Source organism: Chlamydotis macqueenii, chromosome 1 (genome assembly GCF_036417535.1).
Source record: "Chlamydotis macqueenii isolate bChlMac1 chromosome 1, bChlMac1.mat, whole genome shotgun sequence".
NCBI lineage: Eukaryota > Metazoa > Chordata > Aves > Otidiformes > Otididae > Chlamydotis > Chlamydotis macqueenii.
In genome coordinates this window covers 196,602,938-196,626,708 of record NC_141556.1, presented here as the reverse complement: position 1 = coordinate 196,626,708, position 23,771 = coordinate 196,602,938, and the positions used below count along the sequence as shown (strand labels likewise).

Below are 23,771 nucleotides of genomic sequence, written 5' to 3'. Positions count from 1 at the left end.
AATTAAGAGGCGTCCCTTTTGTAATTTCACACCCCTTTGGCTGAGCCCCCACCAGTCAAACCCATTGATTTCTTAGAGTTTCTTCAAATCCTTTGTTAAGCATGCACTTCTTCCATGGAACCTGTCAGTAAGAATTGATCCAGAGGAGGTCAGTGTACATTAAAATAGATTTTTCTTACTTTGAAGTTTCAATGGTAATCTGTGTCTTCTAAACACATTAACTGTTTGACATGTGACTGTATGCATTAGATCTTTCTTGAAGTAGAGACATTGTCTTCCAATTCAGGGCCAAGTAAACTGAAGTCTGCAGTAGAATTTATAGAGAAAGAAAGGTTTGTAATCTCTGTGGGAGATTTTTTTTTTTAAATAGTAACAATATTTATGAGAAGAACATTTATAGTAAATAAGACAATGGAAATGTGTCACCAAGTCCAAACTTTGTAATTAATGTTTGCTGAATGAAATTAATTTTTCCTCCTTACAGATGGATGGCTTCTAATAACACCATTGTTTCATGTTGTAAATGAGCATGTTTGTATTTGGCTGCTTGGCATGTCCTGCCTTGTAAATACACCAAGGCAAACATGAAACGTTTTCTCCTAGGAGAAAAAAATTGCATAAAAATTTGTTGTAGCAGATGAGATTGAAAACTTGCCATGAATATGAAAAAGAGATTCAGAGGTGGACAGAATATTTAAAGTGTCTGGAATACTGCTGTGGCAAGAGAATGTTAATCTGACGTTGTCTGGGCACGAGGCAGCCCTCGGAGCTGACACATTCCGTGGGGCCCTGCTGCAAACTGAGCTGCCAGCACAGTGTTTACAGCAAGACGCAGGGCCAGCATGGTCTGTATACATGAACTGTGCCTGGTGGCTGTGTAGACAGCACAAGCCAAATATACTCTTCTAATTAAAAGCAAAGTTAGTGTTGTATTTAACCTTGACAGTATTAAACAGGTGGATCATACTAATGTACTAGTAAGCACACAGACATATGAAATGTCCATATGCATTCTGACCGCGTTTATATTTATCATGCTTATTTTAACTCCAAAATGTGACTGTAATTTATAAGCAACTGAAATGTCAGCATTTGAAGCAGAAATATTTTAATGTGTTTACTTCAAAGTAAGTCTGTATATATTAAAAAATAACAACTAAAACACACACGTGTGGACAGGGTGTTTTAATGACCACTATTACAAATGAGTACAGTATCCATGATGAAAAGATGGTTTCATCCAAATCTTGTTTGACAGATAGTAGCTGAATTTATGTTCTTGTATCATGATTTCACAGAACATAGCAGCATGTTATTTGTCTTCAACATTTGTTTGTTTTTTTTTTTTTCCCCCCCCAGATAGTGATGGTACTAAAGTGGAAAGACTGAGTGCCAGACTAAAAGCTTTGCCTGGAACAAGTGAACCCTATGAAAGTAGCAGCAGTAAAGAAATAGGCAAGTGGGCATCTTATACCTTCTTACTTTCCTGTCCCTAAAAGAGAAGGGAGATGGAAAAAATAAGTTATTGGAAGAGCATGTATAATTAGACAATTAGGAAATAATTTTCCCCATGAAATGAATGTGGAGAATGGCTTTACCTTCATTGTTCAGAGCTCACGAAGTAATTGTAAATATTAAGAAATGTGGCCCATGTAAATATTTATTACTTTTTGTATTTGCCTCCATCCTTTAGTCAGTTCTTGTGGTTCTGTAGTCATAAGTTCTTCACTAAGGCTGAATTTTCAAAGGGGTTTAAAATCCCAAATCCATGTGAAATGTGGTACTTCCTAACATGCCCTTCCTTTAACCAGTTAACTCATCAGTCTTCCTGTTCCATGCACTTTTCCAAAGTCTTTTTTTCACTTAATGACTGTAATAAAATAAAGATAAATTTATTTAAAAAAAAAAAGAAGGGTGAAAAAAAGCTTCTATCACTAGCACTCAGATACTTTGCTTTTGTGTCACACCTCACTTCTCAAATGTGGTCTTGTTCTCCTTCAGTGTTCATATGCTCTTTCTGGTCTGCGTTCAAAGACAACTTACAGCTGTGTAATGCTAAAACCCGCTCTTGTATTTGATTGCATAGATTTGAAACAAAACTAAAATTACATGCAGGTAACTGTTTCAAATGTATTTATTTAAACCCTAGATGCCTCCTACATAGATCCACTTGGCCCACAAGCAGAAAGACCAAAAACTGCAGCGAGAAAAAGAACTGAGGAAGATGACTTTGCTGATGAAGAACTAGGAGAGGATTTGCTTCCAGAATAGCATATGGTCCGCTCATAAATTTTTCTCCTTTTAAAAGTTTTAGCAGAAAAACTTTCATCCATAATGATTTTATAGTTGATTTTTATAAAATATTTGTTAAATACTTTGGATATATGGCATCCTACATTAAAAACGTGGATTTGAAGCTGCAGTGTCTTTTATAATTGATTTTTAAAAAATAATTAAAAACGTGGTTTTGAAGTTGCGGTGTCTTTTATAATTGATTTTTAAAAAATAATGCTGAGATTATTTTATTCATGCATAAAAACTACACAGGTATTCAAACTCATTGCAAACTGTATCAAATGCATAAAGCTTTTGCTTTCAGAGACAATCCGATGATAACAGGAACACAGCAGTCTCTAAAATTTCACCTTTCAGTGCAAAATACCTCAAAGCAATGTTACAGGATTGAAAGCCCCATATCCCTGATTCAAAGCCAGAACTTACTTAAGGCCTGAAAATGTGCCTATGACCTTGGTCATCTTTAAGGCCCCAGTTCAGCGAAGGATGTAATACTGATATTGAAGAAAGCATCTTAATTTTAGTCTGTGCTTAGCTGGACTAGGCTTGTTTATTTTGAATGATCAGAATTGCTAATTAGATTTCAGCTTTTAAATCTTATGTTGGGGATTGTGGCACTGACTACACAGAAGTAGCTTTCTGCAGCCTAGGTTGAGGATGTGCAAAGGTGTTAGTTACAGAAATCATAATTTTGCTTATGAACTGAACAGGCTTGATCTGAAGTCATTGAGACATGTTAAATAGGAACATGGGGTTCCTGACATATCTCTTTTCAGAGATGAAAATATTAGTCAAATGTTCAGAATTTCCTAATAAATACTTGCAAAACTGGTATACTGGGATGGCAGGGACTTGTTTTTAAAACATTGATGTGAGTTTGGTTTAATAGTTAGACTTTGGTTATTACACTTTGCAATGCAAGAATTCAGTCTTCTGAAATTTCCAGTGCTCATTCTCAGTGTTGGTGCTTAGACTGTTTCCCAACTAGTAGCACTGGAAAGTTCATATCTTCATGAAATGTTTTTTTCAGGTTTTAAAAACATCTGCCTGGTCTCATAAGAGTCTCTGCAAGGCACAGTTAGGAATGTGATCCTGTGGGTTTTATGGTACAGTTAATGAACAGCTTTACATGTAACATATTTCCCAAGATACTGGTGCCGCACACAGTCTAGGACTACAACAGCTTCCGCTTGGTGGTACAAGCAGAGCATATTCAGCGTGGCCTATGGCACAGCCTGAGGAGCTCTCCAAAGAAAAAAGACATGGTAAGCTCTGGGGCCTGATACTTCAAGAGGATGGAAAAGAGCGTGAGAAGGAAGTGTCTTATTTTTGCAAGTCTCCCCTGTGCTGCAATTCTCTCTTAGCAGCAGGACAGACAGGAAAAAAAAAAAAAAAGATGACCTCTGCTGCAGGTAGGGACAACAGTGAAAGAATGGGTGGCTTATGTGGCTAAAGAACTCGGCTACCACACTGCAATGCTAACATGCCAAGGTAGAGCAGTCTTTGGCTTTCTGACTCTGTTCAACTTACCTGATGAGACCTTCAGTGTCTTTTAGAATGGGAAATACAGAAATAAATGCCTCTTTTGTTTCACTGCAGACTTTATCATTTTACTGTTTTCCACTCCTTGACAGCAGTCCAAAGTCGGTGCACACCTGTGAAGGCACAGCCCGTGTACTGTTGCCAGCTGGGTACATTCTAGGTCCATTGTAGAGCTGGCAGGAGCTTGCTGCCTCTGGCACTGGGCAGCCCTGACCTCTCTTCACAAAGGCTACCCCTGCAGCCCCACCACTGCCAAAACCTCAGCACTGGCACCCAATACAACAGTGCATATATTTATATTTTCAATGAAATGTCAGTCAGAAAGACAAAGGAGGGGAGATGGAAAGGCAATCAAGCTGAACAATTCTTGCAGAAGGGCTCAGGCAGATGACTTAATCTTACGATCACACATGGGACCCAGGTTTCTCTTGCCCGTTCTTCAGTGCTGCCTGGTTGTGCGATGACATATTCCTGGGTATCATGGTAGGGTTTTTTCTGTCAGACTTACAGTCTTGGAAGACCTGGACCTCCAGGATGCAACGTGCCAGGCAGGAGGGAGCACTGTCAGCTACAGACTGCAGTGGAACGAGTTATCTGCCTAATCACAGTGGGAGAAAGTATTTGGGTCCATGGCAGGGAGTAGAGGTAAACCTGTGAAACAAGGCAAAGGAGAAGACATTCACAATACTGTCATGCTCTTCTAACACAAACCCAGCTGAGTAGAGCATCTAATAAAATGTTGCAATCGCATAGACATGTCCATGATAAAGAAGTATGAATCACTACTGATTTGGAATATGATTTACAGGCAGACTTAGTCCATAGAAACACTCCTATGGACATAAGAGAGATTTTGATCAGCAGCAGTTTCTTGGTTCACTTTGCCCAGATGCCTAATTGTACCTGATGTAAAACTCTGTTTTACAAAGAAATAATTGCACTTTTGTTCCATTCCTGCACAAACTCCCAGGAACTTCTGGTCCATGTTGTTTCCTATAGCATGAGGCTCTGATTATATATTGCTCTGGGTTACGATGTATTTGCACATTATTTTGCAAGCACAGTTGAGCTTGTTCTGAACTGACAGAAAGCCATATGATCCAGCTCCACCTCCTCACAGTCAAATTGATTTAGCCCAGGTTCAGCTCCTTCAAAACCACGTTAACTACGGCTACGTCTGCTAGAATTGCAGTATTGTCAGGGCAGGCCCAGAGCAGAGGAGCTGATGTGTAACCATCCATATCGTAAGACCAGTAGCACACTCCCCAGTACAGTTTTTGCCTGTGACTATTAGCAATCCCCCAAACAATTCCCTTGCATGACCCAAAGGTTAGCCTGGGCTGGGAACCGTTCTTCATAAGCAGCTTAGGTGCAGCCCCCTTCTGCTGTGTGAGGGAACACAGGATGTGACAGCCCACCTGGAATCAAGGCTGGAGAGTGATCCTTGACAGGACTAATATAACTGGAATCCATTCCGGGCAAAGAAGTTGTACATGTGTCCAAAGCGCTATGTCAGCATGTTGTTGGAAGGTCTCAGGCTGTTCTAGATGAACACACTTGCATGATTATCCTGGTTTCAGCTGGGATGGAGATAATTTTCTTCTCAGTAGCTTCTGTGTTTAGGATTTAGTATGGGATTTGGAATGTGAAGAATGTTAGTAATATACTGATGTTATTAGTTGTTGCTAAGAGATCAAAGTCTTTTTCAGCTTCCCAGGTTTCGCTAATGTGCAGGTGCAAGAAGCTGGGAGGTGTATTACCAGTACAGTTGGCCCAAACTGGCCAAAGGAAGTATTCCATACCATAAATGTCATGCTCAGTATATAAGTAGGGGTTGGCCAGTGGAAGCTCTCTCTCTGCTTGGGATCATTCCAGGATCACTTTCTGTTTCATTCCATAATTGCCACTCAAGACAGTCATCAGGTTGTCAAGTGGTGAGATATTGTGCATTATTAATTTTGTATATTTCATTATCCCCATATTTTATTAATATCATTATATATATCTATATAAATTATCTCTTCCTTTGCTATCCTAGTAAACTGTCTTTATCTCAGCCTCCCAGTTCTCCTTTCTTCCAAGTCTCTCCCCCATCCTCCTGGAGAGGGAGAGGGTGAGCGAGTAACTGTATGGTACTTGATTGTGGACTGGGGTTACACTACGACAATGACTCAGGCAGCTCAGGTCTCAAAGGAAGTGTGGCCATGCTAGTGGGGTGATGTATCTAAAATAACTACCGGGGCTACATGTGATTATTGTGCTATGTCGATGTGAGGACCCTGCCCCTGTCCTGGAGCCAGCTTGGTTAGCATTTAGCTCAGATGCCATGTGAGTTGTGTTCCCTGCTGCCATGTAGGATGCCTTCAGTCCTGCGGCAGGTTTCAGAAACTACAGGAGCGGAAACATTGCCTGAGCTAAATAGTTCTACCTTCATCCCCGGAAATTCAAGCAGAAACGTTTGGTCGTGCAAAACAGACTACATCTCCAGAAGCCACACTGCAGGTATGTGCTTCCAGCACCATTTAAGCCCTGATTTTGTGTTTATAATTTTGGAATTAGTAGGTCATTAATATTCCTGAATAAAGTTTTGGTAAATGCAATAGCACTGCTATTACATATTTTTTTAATCTTAGGAAAGCAGCATTATTAAATGTAGGAAAAGGCAAATCCTCTTGAAGAACTGACTCGTGAGATATTTTAAATTGTATTATTAAGAAAAGTGTATTGGTCACAATATTAAATAATTCTGAGTTGACTTCTTGGACCTGAAATGTTCTGTAAGTCTTCTTCAGGATGTGCTGGAGTCAGTTAGGTACAAAATTATCTTTCTCTTTACAGGTATGAAAAATGTCTCTTTGTACAGTAGGCTCCCTCATAATCTTTCAAACCATACAGAAATTCAGTTTCCGTGGATAAAGGTGGAAAGTAATCACAGCAATTCTGTCCCCTACACCAGACATTTGCCTTCTTGATTCTCTCTAGAATCTTCTGTGTGTATGACTGTTTCAAAAGTGGACAGGCAAAAATATCCTTTGAGAATAGCCTCGTAGAGCACAGGCTGGGGACACTCTAGTTGTTTACCCTGGCAGCATAAATAGCCGAATATAAATGACTACCTGGGTAGTGTTTTATTTATTTCTAAACAAGCAGTATCAAAGCATTCTCATTCACACATTTCATGTTTCACCCTGAACATGCTTCACTACAGATTGTGTAACTCATTACTTTTAAAACAAAGCTATTCTAGAGTAACATGAGAATTTAAAACCGTACAAAGACAGAATAAATAGTTCTGTGAGCCTTATGACGAAGGGCTGCTTCTCTTCTTGGTTCCTTTGCAAGTGTAGTATGAGAAATTAATCTAATTTGGTAAGCTTTGGTTGGTCTTAATTTCAAAGGCACAGATTCTCAGGTTTTCATTAGAAAGGCTATTTTTAACCTGTTTCCTCCTCAGTTTCCATATTTTCAAAACAAAGGCCATTAAGGATTCTCCACTTTGCAAAAAGTCAGTTTTGCAAAGCTAAATTCCCTAACAACTGTAAAATACGCTGAGATCCTGCTCCAGAAGATGCTCTGCCATGGAAGCTGCAAAGCTGTATTATAATGCTTACAAATGCAGGGAAAGGGAATGGGAACAGAATCAGCAATTTGGGTGACAGGTTATCTGCAAACAAACTGTGAAGGAGAAGGACATCTTTGGGGAGTAATTTAATTCTCTTTCTGAAGATTTATACCTGCTGGTGATGCCAGCTGAATGTTTGTTCCATACAACAGTATAAGTTGTTGAAGATCTATATGATGAGTTTTTAAATGTTTTCCACATCATCATTTCAGATAGAGATGGGAACTCATTAACGTACATGCTGCTGTAGCAGGACAGGCATGAGCATTTGGAATATGCCAGTTCAGGGCAATTGTATCATTGCTGTGAAAGCACGTTGCTATGGCATCACTAACAATGCTTGGCACAATCATGTGCTTTGTTTACGTGTACCTGGAACCGGCTGTCATGCCAGGGTGTCTGTGGAAGACAACAATCCCAACCGAGAGAAACTCCTGATGAGGTTGCTGGTTGGTGATTTGATGTGTCTGGGAAGGGTTACATTCTTACACCTGCTGCTACGTTTTCATGGTAATTCTAATGGTTCTGAAACAACTTTCCAAGTTATCTTAATGGTCTGATGATAAAGTATTTGAATAGGATTTTTTTTTTCTCTTGCTATGATGTATGTTTTCTCCAACTGTTAATAACAAGTAAGACTGAAGATACAAACCCTGTGTGTGGTTTTTGTACATTTCAGTGTTTAACATCACAGAAACCACACTCTCTGATGGAATCGTGCAGAAAATGTTCCTTCTAATTAATATAAGCTTCCTAAAAATGTCTGCCTCATTCTTGCACAGCTCAGTTTGCTTTTGAATTCTGCATGAGAACCCTCCAGAAAGAACATTTAGAGTATTATGTAAAAGAAATACTTTTTCCATTGCTCAGTAGATTTCCTCCTCTCTCTCCTATTAGTGCCAAGTTTCCCTTCCCCTTCCTCTCAAACTTTTCTTGCTTGTTTCAGTTAAAAAGGGATAATGTAAGGCGAACAAGGGAAGACAAGAAATGGTAAGGCACTCAATAAGGTTCACCAGAATCCAATAAAATAGAATGTGAAGATTGGATCATATTAGAATCCACAGATTAAACAGAAAGAGGTGAACTGTTGTCTTAATTTGTAATTCTAGGCCAGGAAAGTAGAAAGTTTACAATAATATATTGTTGAAATACTAAAGGGCAACACCAGAAGCTTGGGAGACTATTGAGAAGAACATATGTGAATCATAGAAAGTAGCTGTCATTTTTTGCCAGCAGGTACAAAAGTGCCTACAATATATTAGAAAAGAGATGTCCAGGAATCTTCTAAGGATGCAGAACATTGTAATAGAAATGTTTATATTGGTATGAACAGTAAGGAAACGTGAACACATGGGTGCAACATATCAGCAGGAGGAGGGATATGAAAATGGCATGTGTTGCTGACATATACAGTAGCAGGTCACCAAGATACTAGCACACGTGTACCTTCAGTTTCTCAGGACAACCAGACCTGAAGCAGAGACATTGAGTAACTCCTGATGACTCGCAGAGATGGGACAGGATCGAGAGACACCAACAGCTCCTAATGGGTACAATTAAATGCATTCAAAAGCAGCACGCAGTAAGTGTAGGGAATAGGCTTGAAAACCAGCGTCCCTTGTCCTCCATGTCACTGCAGTTTCCCCGGTGTCTGAGAGGACAAGAGGTGGGCTATGAGACTGTCAGGAGATGGCGACTACCTGCCATAAAATGGGGTCTGAAACAACATGGTGGCTCACCTGCAAAGGTGAGCACGTTGCGGGAGAGGAATTCCCGTTGCGAGGCCCTTCTAGGGCAGACAGGAAGGGGTGGCTGGTGTCAAGAAATGGTCATGAGTCAATCACAGAGGATATGAAAACACATGGGTCATGTTTTACAAAACGGCAGCTTGGTGCCATTACAAAGAGCCAAGAGTCACATCTTTCAGCCAGCGGGATGAGGCAGGATGCAATCTATGGGCTCCATACAGACCTGGCCACTGGGTCAGCTGTTGCCAAGGGCACGGGCAGCATGTTCTGGGCTGTGTTGCTGGGAGTTTTCACCTGAGGCCATCAAAGAAAAACATCTCACTGCCTTGTCTGTTTTCTCTTAGAAAACAGCCATGAGCCATGGAATTCCCTGTACATTCACATAAAGGTGCAGATGGCTACTATTGTGAATTTATTGATTAAAATATTATCATATATTGCATCAAATCCAGGACAGACTTTTTATTACTAAAGATTTTTTTCCCAGTATTTCATTATATACCTATTTTAAACCCCCTTGAATTCCCAGAAAATTATAAATCAATGACAATGATACTGGTACCCTAATAAAAATCTTAGTAACTTCTCAAAGTCATGGTAGAACCTTAGTTTTGCCAAAGTGTATAAGTAAATTTTTTATGCTTCAGATGCCTTTGGGTAGACTATGCCATGAGAGCCGGCATAGCGCTCTTTCAATTCCTGTGTAATGGAATCTCATTTGTGGCCCTTCTGTGATTCTTTTTCTTGTTATTATTTGTTACATATTAAACTCATTGGCAATTTAATGTCTGTGCCATCGTTTCTTCTCCTTCTGCTCTGATTTTTTGAGGCAGACCTCTCTCAGAAATGTCAATGCATATAAAGGAGGTGCATAAAAGTAATGTCTTGCAAAGCCAAGTGTGGCATCCTCACACTACTCAAAGTGTTGAGAAATTATACTGGTTTATCATAGGAAGAGTAATATTAAAAGATCTACCATGATAAATATTAGTCATGTTGCCACACATATCACTGGAAGGTGCTGAAGTAACACAAGGCCAAGTGCAGCGTAGGGCTCAGGCGGTCAGACTGGACTGGACTAAAAAGACAGCTGCCTTGCCCAGTCTGTCACCTGAGGACACGACTGCAAAGGTGAGTTTTGAATTCAATTTGAAACAAAGTCCTTCCTCAGAGTTGGAACCTGATTCAAAGCCCATGCAGTTCAAGGTTAAGACACCATTCATGAGTGATACTGGTCTATGATGCATAAGGTACCAAAACCACTAAAAATCACACTTTGACTCAACTCAATCACTTTTCAGAAACCATGAAGTCGCTTCATCACATTACGAATGCCAGGTCATTCTGTTTCAATTACAGCCTCATCTGTGAAGCTGATGTCTTTTATTTCTGTGGTACCAAGCCAGGGTTTCACAGTCCTTGTATGACTTACAAACATATTTTCCCTTAGTCCTAAATGCCTCAGTAGACATGCAGGTCTTCTTCATAGTGCACTGAGTATTTGTGATTCAAGTGATAAATTCTAAAGGCTGGGTTTAGAATTTCAGTGGACCACATCTTTTATGATCCATAGTACTACCGATGCTCATTTTTGAAGGTTGTGCCAGAGACCTAGAATACAATGCATTATGTGCCTGTTAAACATATCTGCAAACAAGCACAGAATGGATGGAGGAGTCATGAGGGGTGATACTCACTTCGATCTCATTCAGATACATACAATGCAGGTTTCTCACCTTCTGAAGCAGGGTTCCTTTTTGATCAGCGGTGACTGACATTGGAGTGGGTGTCTGCTGTAGGTCACCTCAGCAGGAAGAACGAGTGGGTGAGGCCTTCTACAGCCAGCTCAAAGCAGCCTTGCGTCCACCGGCACCAGTCCTCATGCCTTCAACCACCTCAGTGTCTGCTGGAGGATCTACACAGCAGGGCTGTTTCTGGAGAAACAAACCAGAGGTGCTGCCAGGAGCTAGGCACGTTGGAGATCCCAAACCCCTACAAGGGACAGTGCCAGTTGCTCCAAAGTGACTGAAAGAGTCCGGACTGCAGCAATCCCCTCCTCTGCCGCAGTTATACAGCCAGAGTTGGGCTATTTTTCAGCCATAAATCCCCACATTTTTTCTCATCGGCCTTAACACCTTGGCTTGGACTGGGCCAAAACCATCCTGGCTCTGCCTCCATCTTGTGCCCTGGCCCAGTGGGTCCCACTCCAGGCTCAGGGGCCCAGCGGGCTTAAGGAGAGCTCGGCTCATCTCCACGCCGCGGAGGGTGGTGGCTGTCGCTGACGGGAGGTACAAAATGTCGTGGAAGGCAGCGCCGGGCTCCTGACAGAGCAGAGGAGGGGACGGGGCGTCCGCAGCCCGCGAGGGGCCCCCTTACCCCCCAGGCCTGCAGGAAGAGCCAGGGGGTCGCCCCGCGGGGTCGCTGCGGCCGGGCTGAGGGAAGCAGGACGGCGGCGGGTGGCGGACCGAGCCCGGTTGTGCCCGCGGGGCTCTCCCCGGTCGCCGGGGCAGCGGGACAGGATGGCGGGGCCGGGCGGAGTGCGGGACCGGCCGGCTCCCGGCGCCGAGCGCTCGCCTCCTCCGTGAGCGCCTAAAATGTTCCTGGCATGCGAGGCCAGGGGAGATGCAGTGAGGAGCGGGGCACTTTTCCAACAGCTCCTCCGCCGAGAGAGCCAGTGGCACGGCGCGGCTCCGCAGCCCGTCGCTCTCCACGGCTTCCTCGAGTACCCCGACCGCCATGCAGCGAGGCAGGGTAAGGGGCTGCGGACCGGGGACGGCGCAGGGCGGCCGGGGGGGGGAGCGCCCCGGGCCGGGGGCTCCGGGGCGCGGCGGGTGAGGGGTGGGGGGCGCGCCCGGTCCCAGCTCCGCTGACGGCGGCGTCGTTGCAGGTGCTGGCGGCGCTGCTGTGCGCGGCGCTGCTCCCGCTCCGCCCGGAGGCCGTCAAGGCGCCCAAGCGGCCGGCCAGGACCCGGACCTGCGGCGAGCGGCCCGAGGAGCTGCTGGAGCAGCTGTACGGGCGGCTGGCGGCGGGCATGCTCAGCGCTTTCCACCACACCCTGCAGCCCGAACCGCCGGGCCGCCAGCAGAACGCCAGCTGCCCGGCCGGGGGGCGGCCGGCCAGCGACAAGAGATTCCGGCTCCCCGTCAACCTGCGCAGCGCCTCGCCGTGGGCCTACAGGTGACTCCGGGGCACCGGGGGGTGGGGAGGGGGGCTCCAGCCGCGCCCGAGGGCGAAGCGCTGCCAGGGTCCCGGCGGGCTGAAGAGAGCCGGTTCCCGTGTGTGGGACCCCCACCCCGCGCCACGCCTGCCCGCGGGTCTCGCCGCCTTTCCCGCGCAACGCCCTGAGGCTGATGCGGGAGGCGCCCGGCCTGCGGGGGGGACACTGCCCCGCCGAGCAGCAGCCGGACAGAAAGGTGTTAAAGGCAAACGTCTAAATAGGCAGATATAAGGTAAATCGGTAAAAAACAAAAAACAAACAAAAAAAAAGATATGTGAGGAATATGTTTAATGGGCAGAAGAAGAAAGGAAAAATGTATGAGGTGGAGCAGGCTGTGAGATGGAGCTCACACACACCCGCCCGGGAGCACAGACCACCCCTCAAAAAGTCACTTCAGCAGACTTACATGTGACATTCATTCCCCTCAGAGCATCCTCAGCAAGGGACCACCACCAAGAAAGCCCCTTCTGACTCCGTAGCAGCCCCAGAGGGGCTCAGACACTTTCCCTGAGATTTGACTCCAGACGCTGTGCTGGATTCTAAAACACGCCTGAGTACAGTGTCTGTTCTGGTTACACACCAACAGAGCTGTGTCTTCACGTACCCCACGACAAACGCTCCCCAGGGCTGGCTGTCCAGTTTGCTGTGGGAGCGTTGGCAAGGAGTGAGTACAGCAGCTTTCTACATCTGTGTTCTCAACCTATGCTTTGCAAACCCCCACTCCCCTGAGGTGGAACAGGGGCTGACAGACTACTTTTAAGGAGGCATAAAAATAACTAAGTAAAGTAAATCTGTTGTTAGGCTGGGTAATGCACAAAACAAGGGTCTGCACTTCTGTAGGGAGTTCTGGAAAAGCTTGGAAACCACTGGAAAGCACTAAAACCAGCGTGTGATCACATTTTCACTAGCAAGTCTTCTGTTTTGTCTGAATAAGACTGACAGAATTGGTTCTTCTGTTTTCAAATTTCTGTAAAGTTGCAGTTACTGTGTATTCAGCAAACTTAAATATCTCCTTGTTAGTGATCCCCAATAAACATTTATTTTGTGGCATGGTTTTTGCCCACTTTTAGTGTAAGAAGTAATCTTACTGAGAGAAAAATGGTTTATTTGCTCAATAAGCCTTTCATAAACAAAGTATTTTTAGAAATAGTATTTTTAGAAATACATTTTTCTGTAAGCAGACTGAGGATTTTTTAAGCTACCCAAGCAAGCAAATAGCAAGTATGATGAGCAGAACACCTACCATTAGGCTCAGGTGTTTTTTACGTTGATTTTGACAAATGCTACTACTAGCAGACAATTGTTCTCCTGGTCTGAAAACAGTGCCTTCCATGCTCACATCTCGTTGGGCAGGTATTTCTTTTCAGTTGGAGCTCTGTATAGGCTTACTTATTAACAGAGAACTAGCTGCTATTTGGGGCCCAGCTTACAAAAAGTTTATTAAGAAACTGTAAATTCACTGCAATTTTCATCACAATGTTTTCAAACAGACCACTAACCATTCATATACAAGTAACCTGATGACATCTCCAAGCTAGAAATTTTAACAGTTAGTGGAAAAAAAAGGTATGGCACCATCAAAGGCAAAATCTAAAATTATATTTAGGGGAAAAATTGTTCCTCTAGGGTACAGAGGCCTGAGTATACTGTCTAGGAAACAGATCTCATTTACAGCTTTTTTTTTCAGTCTCATGTTTACTGTATCATTAGTGTGCAATGAGACAGCAACGGACATTGCAGGATGTGTAATGAAAGTGTAAAATATCAAATTGCTCATTATGAACAGTAATGTGTATTTGCTGTTACAACGTGCTGTTTCATAGATTTTGAAGCCAGATAAAAGCATTATGAAGATCTGGGTCTGATCACACGGTTACCCTGGAGGAAAGCTCCCAACTCCCATGAGAGCTACTGCGTATCTTTAAAAAGAACATGCAGCTCTCCATTAAAGATTGCAAATAATGGTACATTAGATCTTGTCAATGGTTAACCAGTTTCACTTACATGATCCCAACAAATTCTTCTCCGTGGCTGGAGCATTAATCTGAAAAACTGCATACTGCTCTCTTCTGTGGTACAGAACTTTCTTGACAAGCCTACTTACATTTAATTCTTTTAATCTTTCCTCACTAATTGCTCCTCTTCACTCATTCATTGCTGTCTCCTGAACTGTGTCCTGAATCACCAGAATTGTTCCAGTAGTGAATGTTCAGAAATTAATTCACTGTAGGCAGCCCCCTCTTGTACACCCTGTTAGTACACCCCTCAAAGCATGAATTTGACTATGTGAAACTTGCATCCTGCTCCGTTTCAGCATGTCTCACAGACATCCTGCTCTCCAGCTTCTTTTCTGCCCCTAAAGAGTTACAGTGCAATTGATTTCTGTTCTGTGCACGACGGGTCTTTTTTCTTTTTGACCTGCATTTTAATGTCTGAGGTATCTTTCTCTGTCTTCATTGGTGTCGCAGCAGTTCCCATTGTTACCATCTGCAGATTTCATTAACCTACTGTTTATGCTCCCTATTTCAGGGCATTATTAATAAAGATACTAAGTCTGGCTCTGCTTACCTTCCCCTGCATATCTCCCCAGGCACCTGTTCACAGCTGTTTAACACTGCTTCTTGTCATTCTTCTGCTCACATGACCGTTCAGTTCGAGTCAACTGAAATTTTTTCATATCAGCATTTGTGAGAAAGAATCAAATATATTACTTAAAGATCTTTCTATAACATTCACCCTACTGCATCACATATATCCACATTTGTAATTCTATTTAGTGTGGAAGAATTAGGTTTTATTGCCTCAAAGTATAGATAATTCTTCTGTGGCTTCTTTCCTTGTCTTTGTTCTCTGCTTACTATTTATTTTCTATTACTTGGTCTTTAATTTGGTTATACAAAAATAAAGACTTGCATCGTTTTCGGCTTGCCACAACCCAGAGATACAGGGGTTGCACATGGATTGCACCAGAGATCCATCTGTCCACGATCCTGCTGATGGCAGCAACCAACAGTTGGTATTTGAGGCAAAAGTCAGAGGAAGAATATAAGTTCATCTGCCTGATAGTGAAATTCCATGCAGTTGGCCACAGGAGATCAGTATATAACTCGGAGCACAAAGTTTAATCACCTAGATTGCTCTTCACACTGCGGAGCTGTAAAGAGACAGCAGAGTTCCTTGGAGTCAGCGTGGCGAATCTTTACAAGCTGAGCTCCAGAGGTGCACACACAAGTTGCTCACGGACAAGACCCTTAAAAAAGGGATTAATTTTAGACATGTGCCTAAATGTTTGCAGGGTCTGATCAAGAAGCTCAGAGTAATGGTTTAAAAATCTGATCCCACTGAAGTCAACAGCAGGTTTACAGGTAGTGTTGATTTGTGATTCCGTGCGGAGCAGAGGTGCCATTTGTTACATCAACTGCATATATCAGCTCTTTTTTTATTCTCCATTGTCTTAACCTTATAATAGTATTCATAGCTAGTTTATAGAAGTATATTCAGAGTTTTCTGAAAAGTTTGGTTGTTTTTTTTTTTTTTATCCAGCAAGTTGTCACTGCTAGAAAAATAATAAAGCACTTCTTGCAGTTTGCGTAGAGGTAATAATTTCTGTGGAAGATTATTTACTATTGTACAGGAGGATGAAAAAATCAGCAAAATTTCTCAGCATCTTTTTAGGATTCCGTCTTAGACTCCTTTCCTGTACTGAGTCCCTAGGAATCAATGTTCAGTAAAAGAGAGATTTAGGTTTTATTGTCAGTGTTCATCTGATCATGAAATCCCATGTTAGCTAGTTCCTCTCTCAAACATTGCCTATCTTGTTTTTTAAAAAACAGTTTCACTTTGTAAGCGTCCTTGGTTTAGTGGTCTTCTACACAAAATCTTCATAAAATTAATACAGACGAGTCTGTCTTTACTGGTAAAAGCCAAGCTTGTGTGCAGTGCTTTTGGAAAAAGTCATACAAGAGGGGCTTTCCTTTAAATAATACTCTAATGATTTTCAAGAACTTTATCAAAGGCATTTTCCAGGATTTAACATTATCCTGTGGCACAATGTGCATATCTCAAAAGAAGCAGACGAGGGAAAGAATACAGGGGGACAAAGAACTGCCATCCTTCTTATTTGAGTACATGTTTGTACAACTCTTCAGAAAATCATTTAGCACTAAGCTATTTTATGCAAGCACTGTACTTAGTACCTGTATATAAAACAAACTAAGCATAATGTGAACAAAGAAACACCTGCTGTAGAGAAATAAATGTCTTGCCAAGAGGGGGAAAAAAAGTTGTTAGCTCTTAATCCGGTAAGTATTTCAGAGTGCAAAGTAAGGGGCTGATGGTCTGCTTATGAGACTGCTGATAACATCCAGCTGTTAGCCTGTGCTAACAGGGATTGTCTGAAGAGTCAGCTCTCTCTGCCTGCCCCAGCACAGCATCTGACCCACTGGATTTAGAAGCTTGGGAACTATGAAGTGATAATATTATTAAAAACACTACATATGAAAGTAGCAGTACAGGACAAGACAGATGAAGTCTTTGCAAGGGTTTTACTTCTGACAGAAACTTCTCTCTTGAGTTTCCAGGTTTAGTACATAAATGGCAGGAAGTTTGTTTTTCACTGGGAGCTCTCAAAGCACTCGTAGAGTCGTAAGGAAAAGCAGCCTAGAACTAGTCACACTTCATTAGCAGTTCCAGTTCAGTACAAACCTGCTTCTTGTTCCAGCAGACTGAAACACAGCAGCCCGGCAGAGCTCACTGCTCCTGTCGTTTGTAAATCAGGAGTGCTGGTTAGGCAGAGTTAGCCTTACATACCAGTAACCGTATTCACAGGACAAGGGCAACCCTCATCGAAACTGGCTGGGCTGTCCCGTTTGCAGCAGTGGCCACAGCAAATGGCACAAGGATGCAGGGGACACTTGGGTGCCAGTGAAAAGTTGCACTTCTCCGGTTTCTCCACCACTCTTCCCAGCTGCTTCTGTTGCGTCCACCTCAGTTAGGTGCATCTTTCACTACTTACAGGAAAGAGTCACTGGGAGCTCGGAGTATGTGTTTTATTAAGTGAATTAACCTGATCAAACATGTTTGCCCTGTTCTAGGAGAAGGCATAAAAACATGACTTGTGGTGCTTGGAGTAATGGAGATGCATCAAACTACAGCAGCTGAGTCTGTGGTCATTATGTGCACAGAGTGATTATGTTCAACCCATGCAAACAGAGGAAGCAGGTCACACAGCTGCATTTGTACAGCGAAGTTACTGGTGTCCGTTGGCAGTTCAGACCCACATCAGGCTGGGTTGCCTAGAAAGATGCAAATGAGGCTTTAGTTCTATGGCTTTGCTTAACGAGTTTCAGCTGAAGATGCAGAACCTTAGATGTGGCTCCAAAGGTTTGTGATGTTTGAGTTCAGCATTTAATTTCAAGAGGTGTTAGTTGGAGTCTTCAGCCTTAAAGTTCTGGTCTGGATGCAAAACCACATTTATATTTTGGATCCATCTTTGAGTTTGGATCCTTTCTGATTCCTTCCAGTCTTCACATGATGGAGTTGTATCTACAGCAAACTTAGCAATACAAGAGATTTTTCTATAGAAATTAGAAAACCACACCATCCTTCCAAAAACCCCCTCATTTAAACGACTTTTGCCACATGGGAATTCAGAGGGGAAGCTTGCTCTAGGCCACGATTCATTGACAGTGTTTTCTTGTTGCTAGTGAAAACTCTTATGTTTGCATCCAGAAGCATGTTCGTGCTTTCCAGTAACATCATAAACCAGGTGCTAGAGATAATACAGTAGAGGAAATACCAGTGACTTGACATATGGTGTGTTTAACAATCCACCACTGAAATTATTCACACTTGAGTTTGAAATGGGAATGTATCATGGGAGAAAAGCCTGTATTCCACTTTCTTCCCTTCTGCTGGCTACCAGACATTTTATTTCACGTTGGTGTGAGATCCTGTAACATGAAGGTATTTCCTGGGGAAAGTAAGCAAGTGTAAATGGGACAGAGAAGCTTTGCAAAAAATATCTGCGACATCACAGATGTCTGGCTATGAGAAACTGGTCAGATTTTCTGTGAGGAAAACAAATTCCTTAAAAAGAAAGAATCCAGCTTATATGGCCATTGCAAAAAGAAGAAAAAAGTCTCTTTTCTTTCATAACAAGATAAATCAAGTTTGTGTTTGGCTAAAGCCGTGATTCCAGATTTATTTTAACCCGATAAACTGGTGTTGCTTCTCCTGAAAAGGGCAGCTCCTTTCTGCCCCCATCTATCGCTGCTTGATCACACTGGCTTGTTTGTGTAGGGCTGTGTGTAAATGTGGCAAGACAGCCAAAGGACCAAAATCCAGCTTTTGATGAGGTTGGCTGAATTCCCTGATCCATCCTGTGACCAGAAGAACATCAGCATTATCCCAGGGGTGGAGGCGAGAGCGAGAGCCAGGCTGCCTGCGTTGGCAAGTGCAGATTTTGTTGACTGGAAGTGACTGTGTAATCACAGCTTGAGGCAGCCTTATGCTGCCTCTTCCACAGCTGAAACTTCTTATCTCAGACACCGTCTGAAAAGGTACCAGGCTGATGCTTTGATACCCAAGGAGGTGGTACAAACCCTGATGGGGTTCTGGGAAACAGTTTCGGAATCACTTTAAGTCCATTGTGTTTTTCAAAATTGGTTATTTTGAAAGCTGCTGTGGGAAAGGAGGCATCGTAGATTCAATTTGCATCACTCCATAAATGATTATATTGATGACAGGTATTTAATTTATTCATTTTTCTTATGTAATTGCCCCACTTTATCTATTGCATGGTGGTCCTATCCTTATCCCAAGTAGAGGATGGTTTTAAACTCAGTGCAAGAATTTTTACAGTTTTTGCAGCACTTCACATTACAGTAAACATTACAGGCCTGAATATTCTCTCTCATATAAAATCTTTCACTGTTACTCAGGTTTTTTTTTAGCTGCAGTTGCTGTAATTTCCTGGCCAAGCATGGGAAATGATTGATTTAGTTTGCAAGAAAAAAATGCTCCACTTCACTGTTAGGAAAACTTGGCAAGTGAAGAGGTGGTGAAATGCTGCAACAGAGCCTCTGGGCAGGCTGGGAAACTCCTCTGAAGGTTTTTAAGAACAGACTGGACAAACACAGGCAAATATATTTGAGCCTCTCTCATTAAGGCATTTGGACTAGGTGAACTCCCAGTATGCCTTAACGCTCGCTGCATGCCAGTAACAGCCTGTAGGATACTTCTGCTGTGCATCGCGTGTAGGTTTAATCATCTGTTGTGTGAAAGTAGGAGCAGGGGGAAAGGGCAGGAAAGGGTTTTCTGTGAGCTGACAGGCGGGTGAGTGCTTCTGATAACATACTCGGGGTCAGCATCCTCCCAAAGCGGGGACAGGCTCTGCGGGAGGAGCACTGAGAGGCGGCTGGCGATGTGTCTGGGCTGAAGGCTTTTCCAGCCAAAGGGCGCAGTCGTCCCTCTCCAGCTGGACAGTGCGGTCAGCGCTGAAGCAGGGCTGGTTTGTAACTGCGTGAGAGCAGAAGGTGATCTGGTGGAAGCTTGCAGGTACAAAGAGGACAGCTGGCACAGGAGTTAAACATATTAAAAAATCCTTTCCTTCTGGAGATGCAATTGATCTTTTCTAGAATAATGAGACACAGTTATCATAACGAACAAGTAACAGCCATGCCCAGCAATTACTCCCAGTATAAGCAGGAAAAGCAGGCAAAGAACAAAGCAACAAATACATAATCACCACAATAATCAGCATGACTACACACTATCATACGTGTACTTCACTGTGTACTTAGTCTTTTATTTCAAAAAACAAGCAGACTTTGTCAGCTTTTACTCTGTTTGCGAAAAACAATGGATATAGGTCAGCCAGGATCTGTATGACTTGAGACCATAGCATCACATCTTTGTTTCTCTGTCCAACAACAACCAGAGAGGAATGTTGGAACTTGGACTTGGTTGGTCCAAGCTGTACTTAGGTTACAAGCTTTCCAAGTCCTGCTAATTAGGGATTTTCAGAGTCAGGGCACTAATAAGGAAAAAGAGTCAAACAACAAACTGTAAGACAACAAAAAATAGAGGCTATACTCTTGAAGCTTTGGGGCAATGCTTTACTTCAAAATGTAGCATGAGAGAGCAGAAAAAAACCATTAACTTTGCAGTTTTATGTCAGTGTGGGCATGCAAATGTTGCTCTTCTCTGGTCAGAGGAAGAGACGGTGGAGGTGAATTACAGAAAGAAACACGGAGTTTGGCTTTCAAGAGGAAGGTCCCTTTATAACCCCAAGTATACTAGGAAGCAAAAACTGTTGCAGAAATAATAGTACAGTTTAATTCTATTCAAATTATAAAATCTTAAAACATCATGTCATAGCTTCCACAATAATTAAGTTAACAAGGATTTGTACCAATTTTTGAAGAACTGAACACAGACAGAAAGTTTGGAAATGCCCAAGTGTCCTTTTTAATGTTCAATCTGCCCATTCAGTCCAAAATGCAAACCTTACTCTGCTTAAACCCCTGAATCTCACATTTTAGAGAGCCGGTCAGTTCATACTTCAGCATGCACTGTAGGACCTGATCAGTTCTACAAGTTGTTAATGTTTTTTCTTTATACTTTACAAATAAGAAGCCAGACAGCAACAGCTACAGCTATTTTTCCTGGCGAAGAAAACAAAAGCATCATATACATGTTTATGGTCAAATCACATTATAATAATGTTTTCCAGATGAATATATCTATTTTCAGAGATGCTAATTAATCTTTATTATTTGCTTCCCTGTAGGATTTCGTATGATCCCACAAGATATCCTAAATACATTCCTGAAGCATACTGTCTGTGCAAAGGCTGCCTCATGGGGATATTTGGCGAGGAGAATTTTCACTTCCGCAGCACCCCTGTGTACATGCCGACAGTCATCCTCCGTCGCACGTCGTCGTGCGCTGGGGGCCGTTACATCTACACAGAAGATTATGTCACTATTCCAGTGGGCTGCACTTGTGTACCTGAGCAAGAAAAAGAGGCTGAAAGTGTAAATTCCAGCATAGATAAGCAAGAAATGAAGTTGCTGGTAAGCCAGAACAAGCCGTCATCAGAATGAAGATTATATAAAGAGTCTTGTTACAGTATTGGCCTCACAGCATTATTTCACCACCTCAGGACACTGCACCACAGCAGCAAACACAGTGACTTACCCTCTTTTTCTACTTACAGTTATTTCAGTTATAACATGGAAAGTTTTGTCCAGTCACTCAGATCATTAGAGATGACAATTCGTATTAAGAACTTCTTCAGTTCATGTAAGTATTTGTTGCAAATTCCAAAGTAGCTTTTTTTTGTTCTTAGAGCAGAACAATTAATCCTTGCTTATTCACAGTAAATTTTAGAAAATTATGCAACTCTAAGACACGCTAGCTATTACTATAGCAGACTGCTGGTAGTAGATATTTTTAAGGAATCTCCACTCTTATATAAAAACCACATAACTGCTGTACATGTGCCAAATCAGCAGTTAAAAGACAATTTCTCAGGCTGGGAGAGCCTTCCTTTATATTGCATATCTCAAGTCCAAGCAGTGTTCTTGGCTGTTACATCTCTGGCTATTTATACACTAGAGCAAGGAAACCTTGCTGAGTTTGAATCATTCATGAAACAATATTCTATGAGTTTGCTATTTTTAAACTTGCCGAATTGCTAAGGCTACAGAAGTGTTGAGAAGAAGCACGCTAGAATATTGTAAAACTGTAGTGAACTTTTCTGATGTGGACTAAGTCTAATCACACAGAAAATATCAACTAGAAAAACACAGTTTGGGTCCCAAGAATTCTATATTAGATTTCATTAATCATTAACTGCTTAACTGTTTCTTGTGACAAAACTGTATTCTGTACAGTTGAAAGGCCAAAACCTTTTTGGTGTCAGAAGAGGAGATTCCCCATAAAAAAAAAAAAAGTACAAAGGATAGGCTTCATCTCAGGTACACTGCAGATGTGTAAACAGGCTAGGTCTCAACTTCTAGATGCTACAGAGGTCACTGAGGTGAGTCCCAGGCAATTCAAACTTGTTAAATCCAACCAATTTATCCAATTAGTGTTACTCATTTTTCCCTGTGCTACACCTAAAGGCAATTGCCTGCAAACGATGCTAGTCTGTAGGAGAGCAGTCTTCCATCTTTGCAGCTAACAGGACCTTGATGGCAAGCCCTAACCAGAAATAAAAATTTGCTAGACAAAAATTTGCATTTCCAGAACAAGAGACTGAAGGTTGACTCAGTCTGGTGAATTGAGAATCAGGAATAACCAGACATACCTTGCACAAACATAACGCCTCAGAGGGGCACAATCATCAAAGTTGATAAATCTCTCAATGCACAGCAGGGAATATCTTCTACAGCTGAAGGATCATGACTGCACTATCTTTACAAAAAAGAATAAACACCATATGCAGCAATGTATTTACTATATCAAAAATCTCAAAATTGAGCTTAATTCATAGCAGAGAAAGTTCCTACGCTGCGCAAACACATGATCCTTTGGAGTGTTGTTGGATGAAGAATGGAAGGACTATGAGCTAACCAGAATTAACAAGTTAAATGGAGAATGACAATAAGATGACAACTCCTGTCTTGATGTGTAATTATTGACTGTGCTCTTTATGACTCAGTCTAGTATAACAGTATTTTTATAGTGCAATCTGTATAGCTTCTTACAAAACAACTTTTATAAAAAAACTCCAGAAACCAATAAAAGATTCCCATCACAATGTCAGATTGAAGTTTGGAACTGTTTTTCTTATGCAGATGCTTTTCCACAATTCTACTTGTCTTTAGATCTGTGTTTCCTCAAATTGTGATGCTTCTGTCTCAAGGAGATTCTCAGAGTTCAAAGAAGGTCATAAAGTGTTTATACTACTCAGAGAACAGCTAATTGCCTGGCTGTTGCCAGCAGTTGAAGGTACCTGCTCCCTGGAGTATGTAAATACTTGCAGCAATTACATCCACTTTTCCTTCCTCCTGATAGAAGAACTTCTCACCCTCTGAGGAGAGGGAAACAGTAATCAAAGACAGAGGCATTGAGAAGGGAAGCAGACCCACGAAACCGGAGAAACACTGCATTAAATGATGCTTCAGCAGTCAAACCTCTTATGGTTTCACTATTGTGGGGTTTTTCTCCACAGGCACACTTCAGACAGGGTGAGGTTGGATCTTCAGACTCTGCAGCATAGAAAACAAAGTCTTCACAGTAAAAGACAGTAAAAAACTCCAAACAACAACAACAAAAAATGCCAAACCACACAGGCCTTAACATTAGTAAATACCCAGAAGGGCTACCAGCTAAAGCT

General features: G+C 42.3%; 2 protein-coding genes across 2 annotated transcripts in view; both read left to right on the top strand.

Moving 5' to 3' along the window:
• IFT88 (intraflagellar transport 88) overlaps positions 1-2,416 on the top strand; it is a 48,005-nt gene extending 45,589 nt beyond the window's left edge. The window contains exons 24-25 of the mRNA XM_086742335.1: positions 1,360-1,455; positions 2,150-2,416. Of these exons, the coding sequence (XP_086598461.1) occupies positions 1,360-1,455; positions 2,150-2,271 (218 nt within the window). The 3' untranslated portion in view covers positions 2,272-2,416. The remainder of the gene's footprint in view (positions 1-1,359; positions 1,456-2,149) is intronic.
• Positions 2,417-11,679: 9,263 nt separating this feature from the next.
• Positions 11,680-23,197, top strand: IL17D (interleukin 17D). Its single transcript, XM_086742327.1, has 3 exons — positions 11,680-11,958; positions 12,095-12,384; positions 21,216-23,197. Exons 1-3 carry the CDS (start codon positions 11,944-11,946, stop codon positions 21,529-21,531), a joined length of 621 nt encoding a protein of 206 aa, XP_086598453.1. The 5' UTR covers positions 11,680-11,943; the 3' UTR covers positions 21,532-23,197.
• The last annotated feature ends 574 nt before the right edge of the window (positions 23,198-23,771 follow it).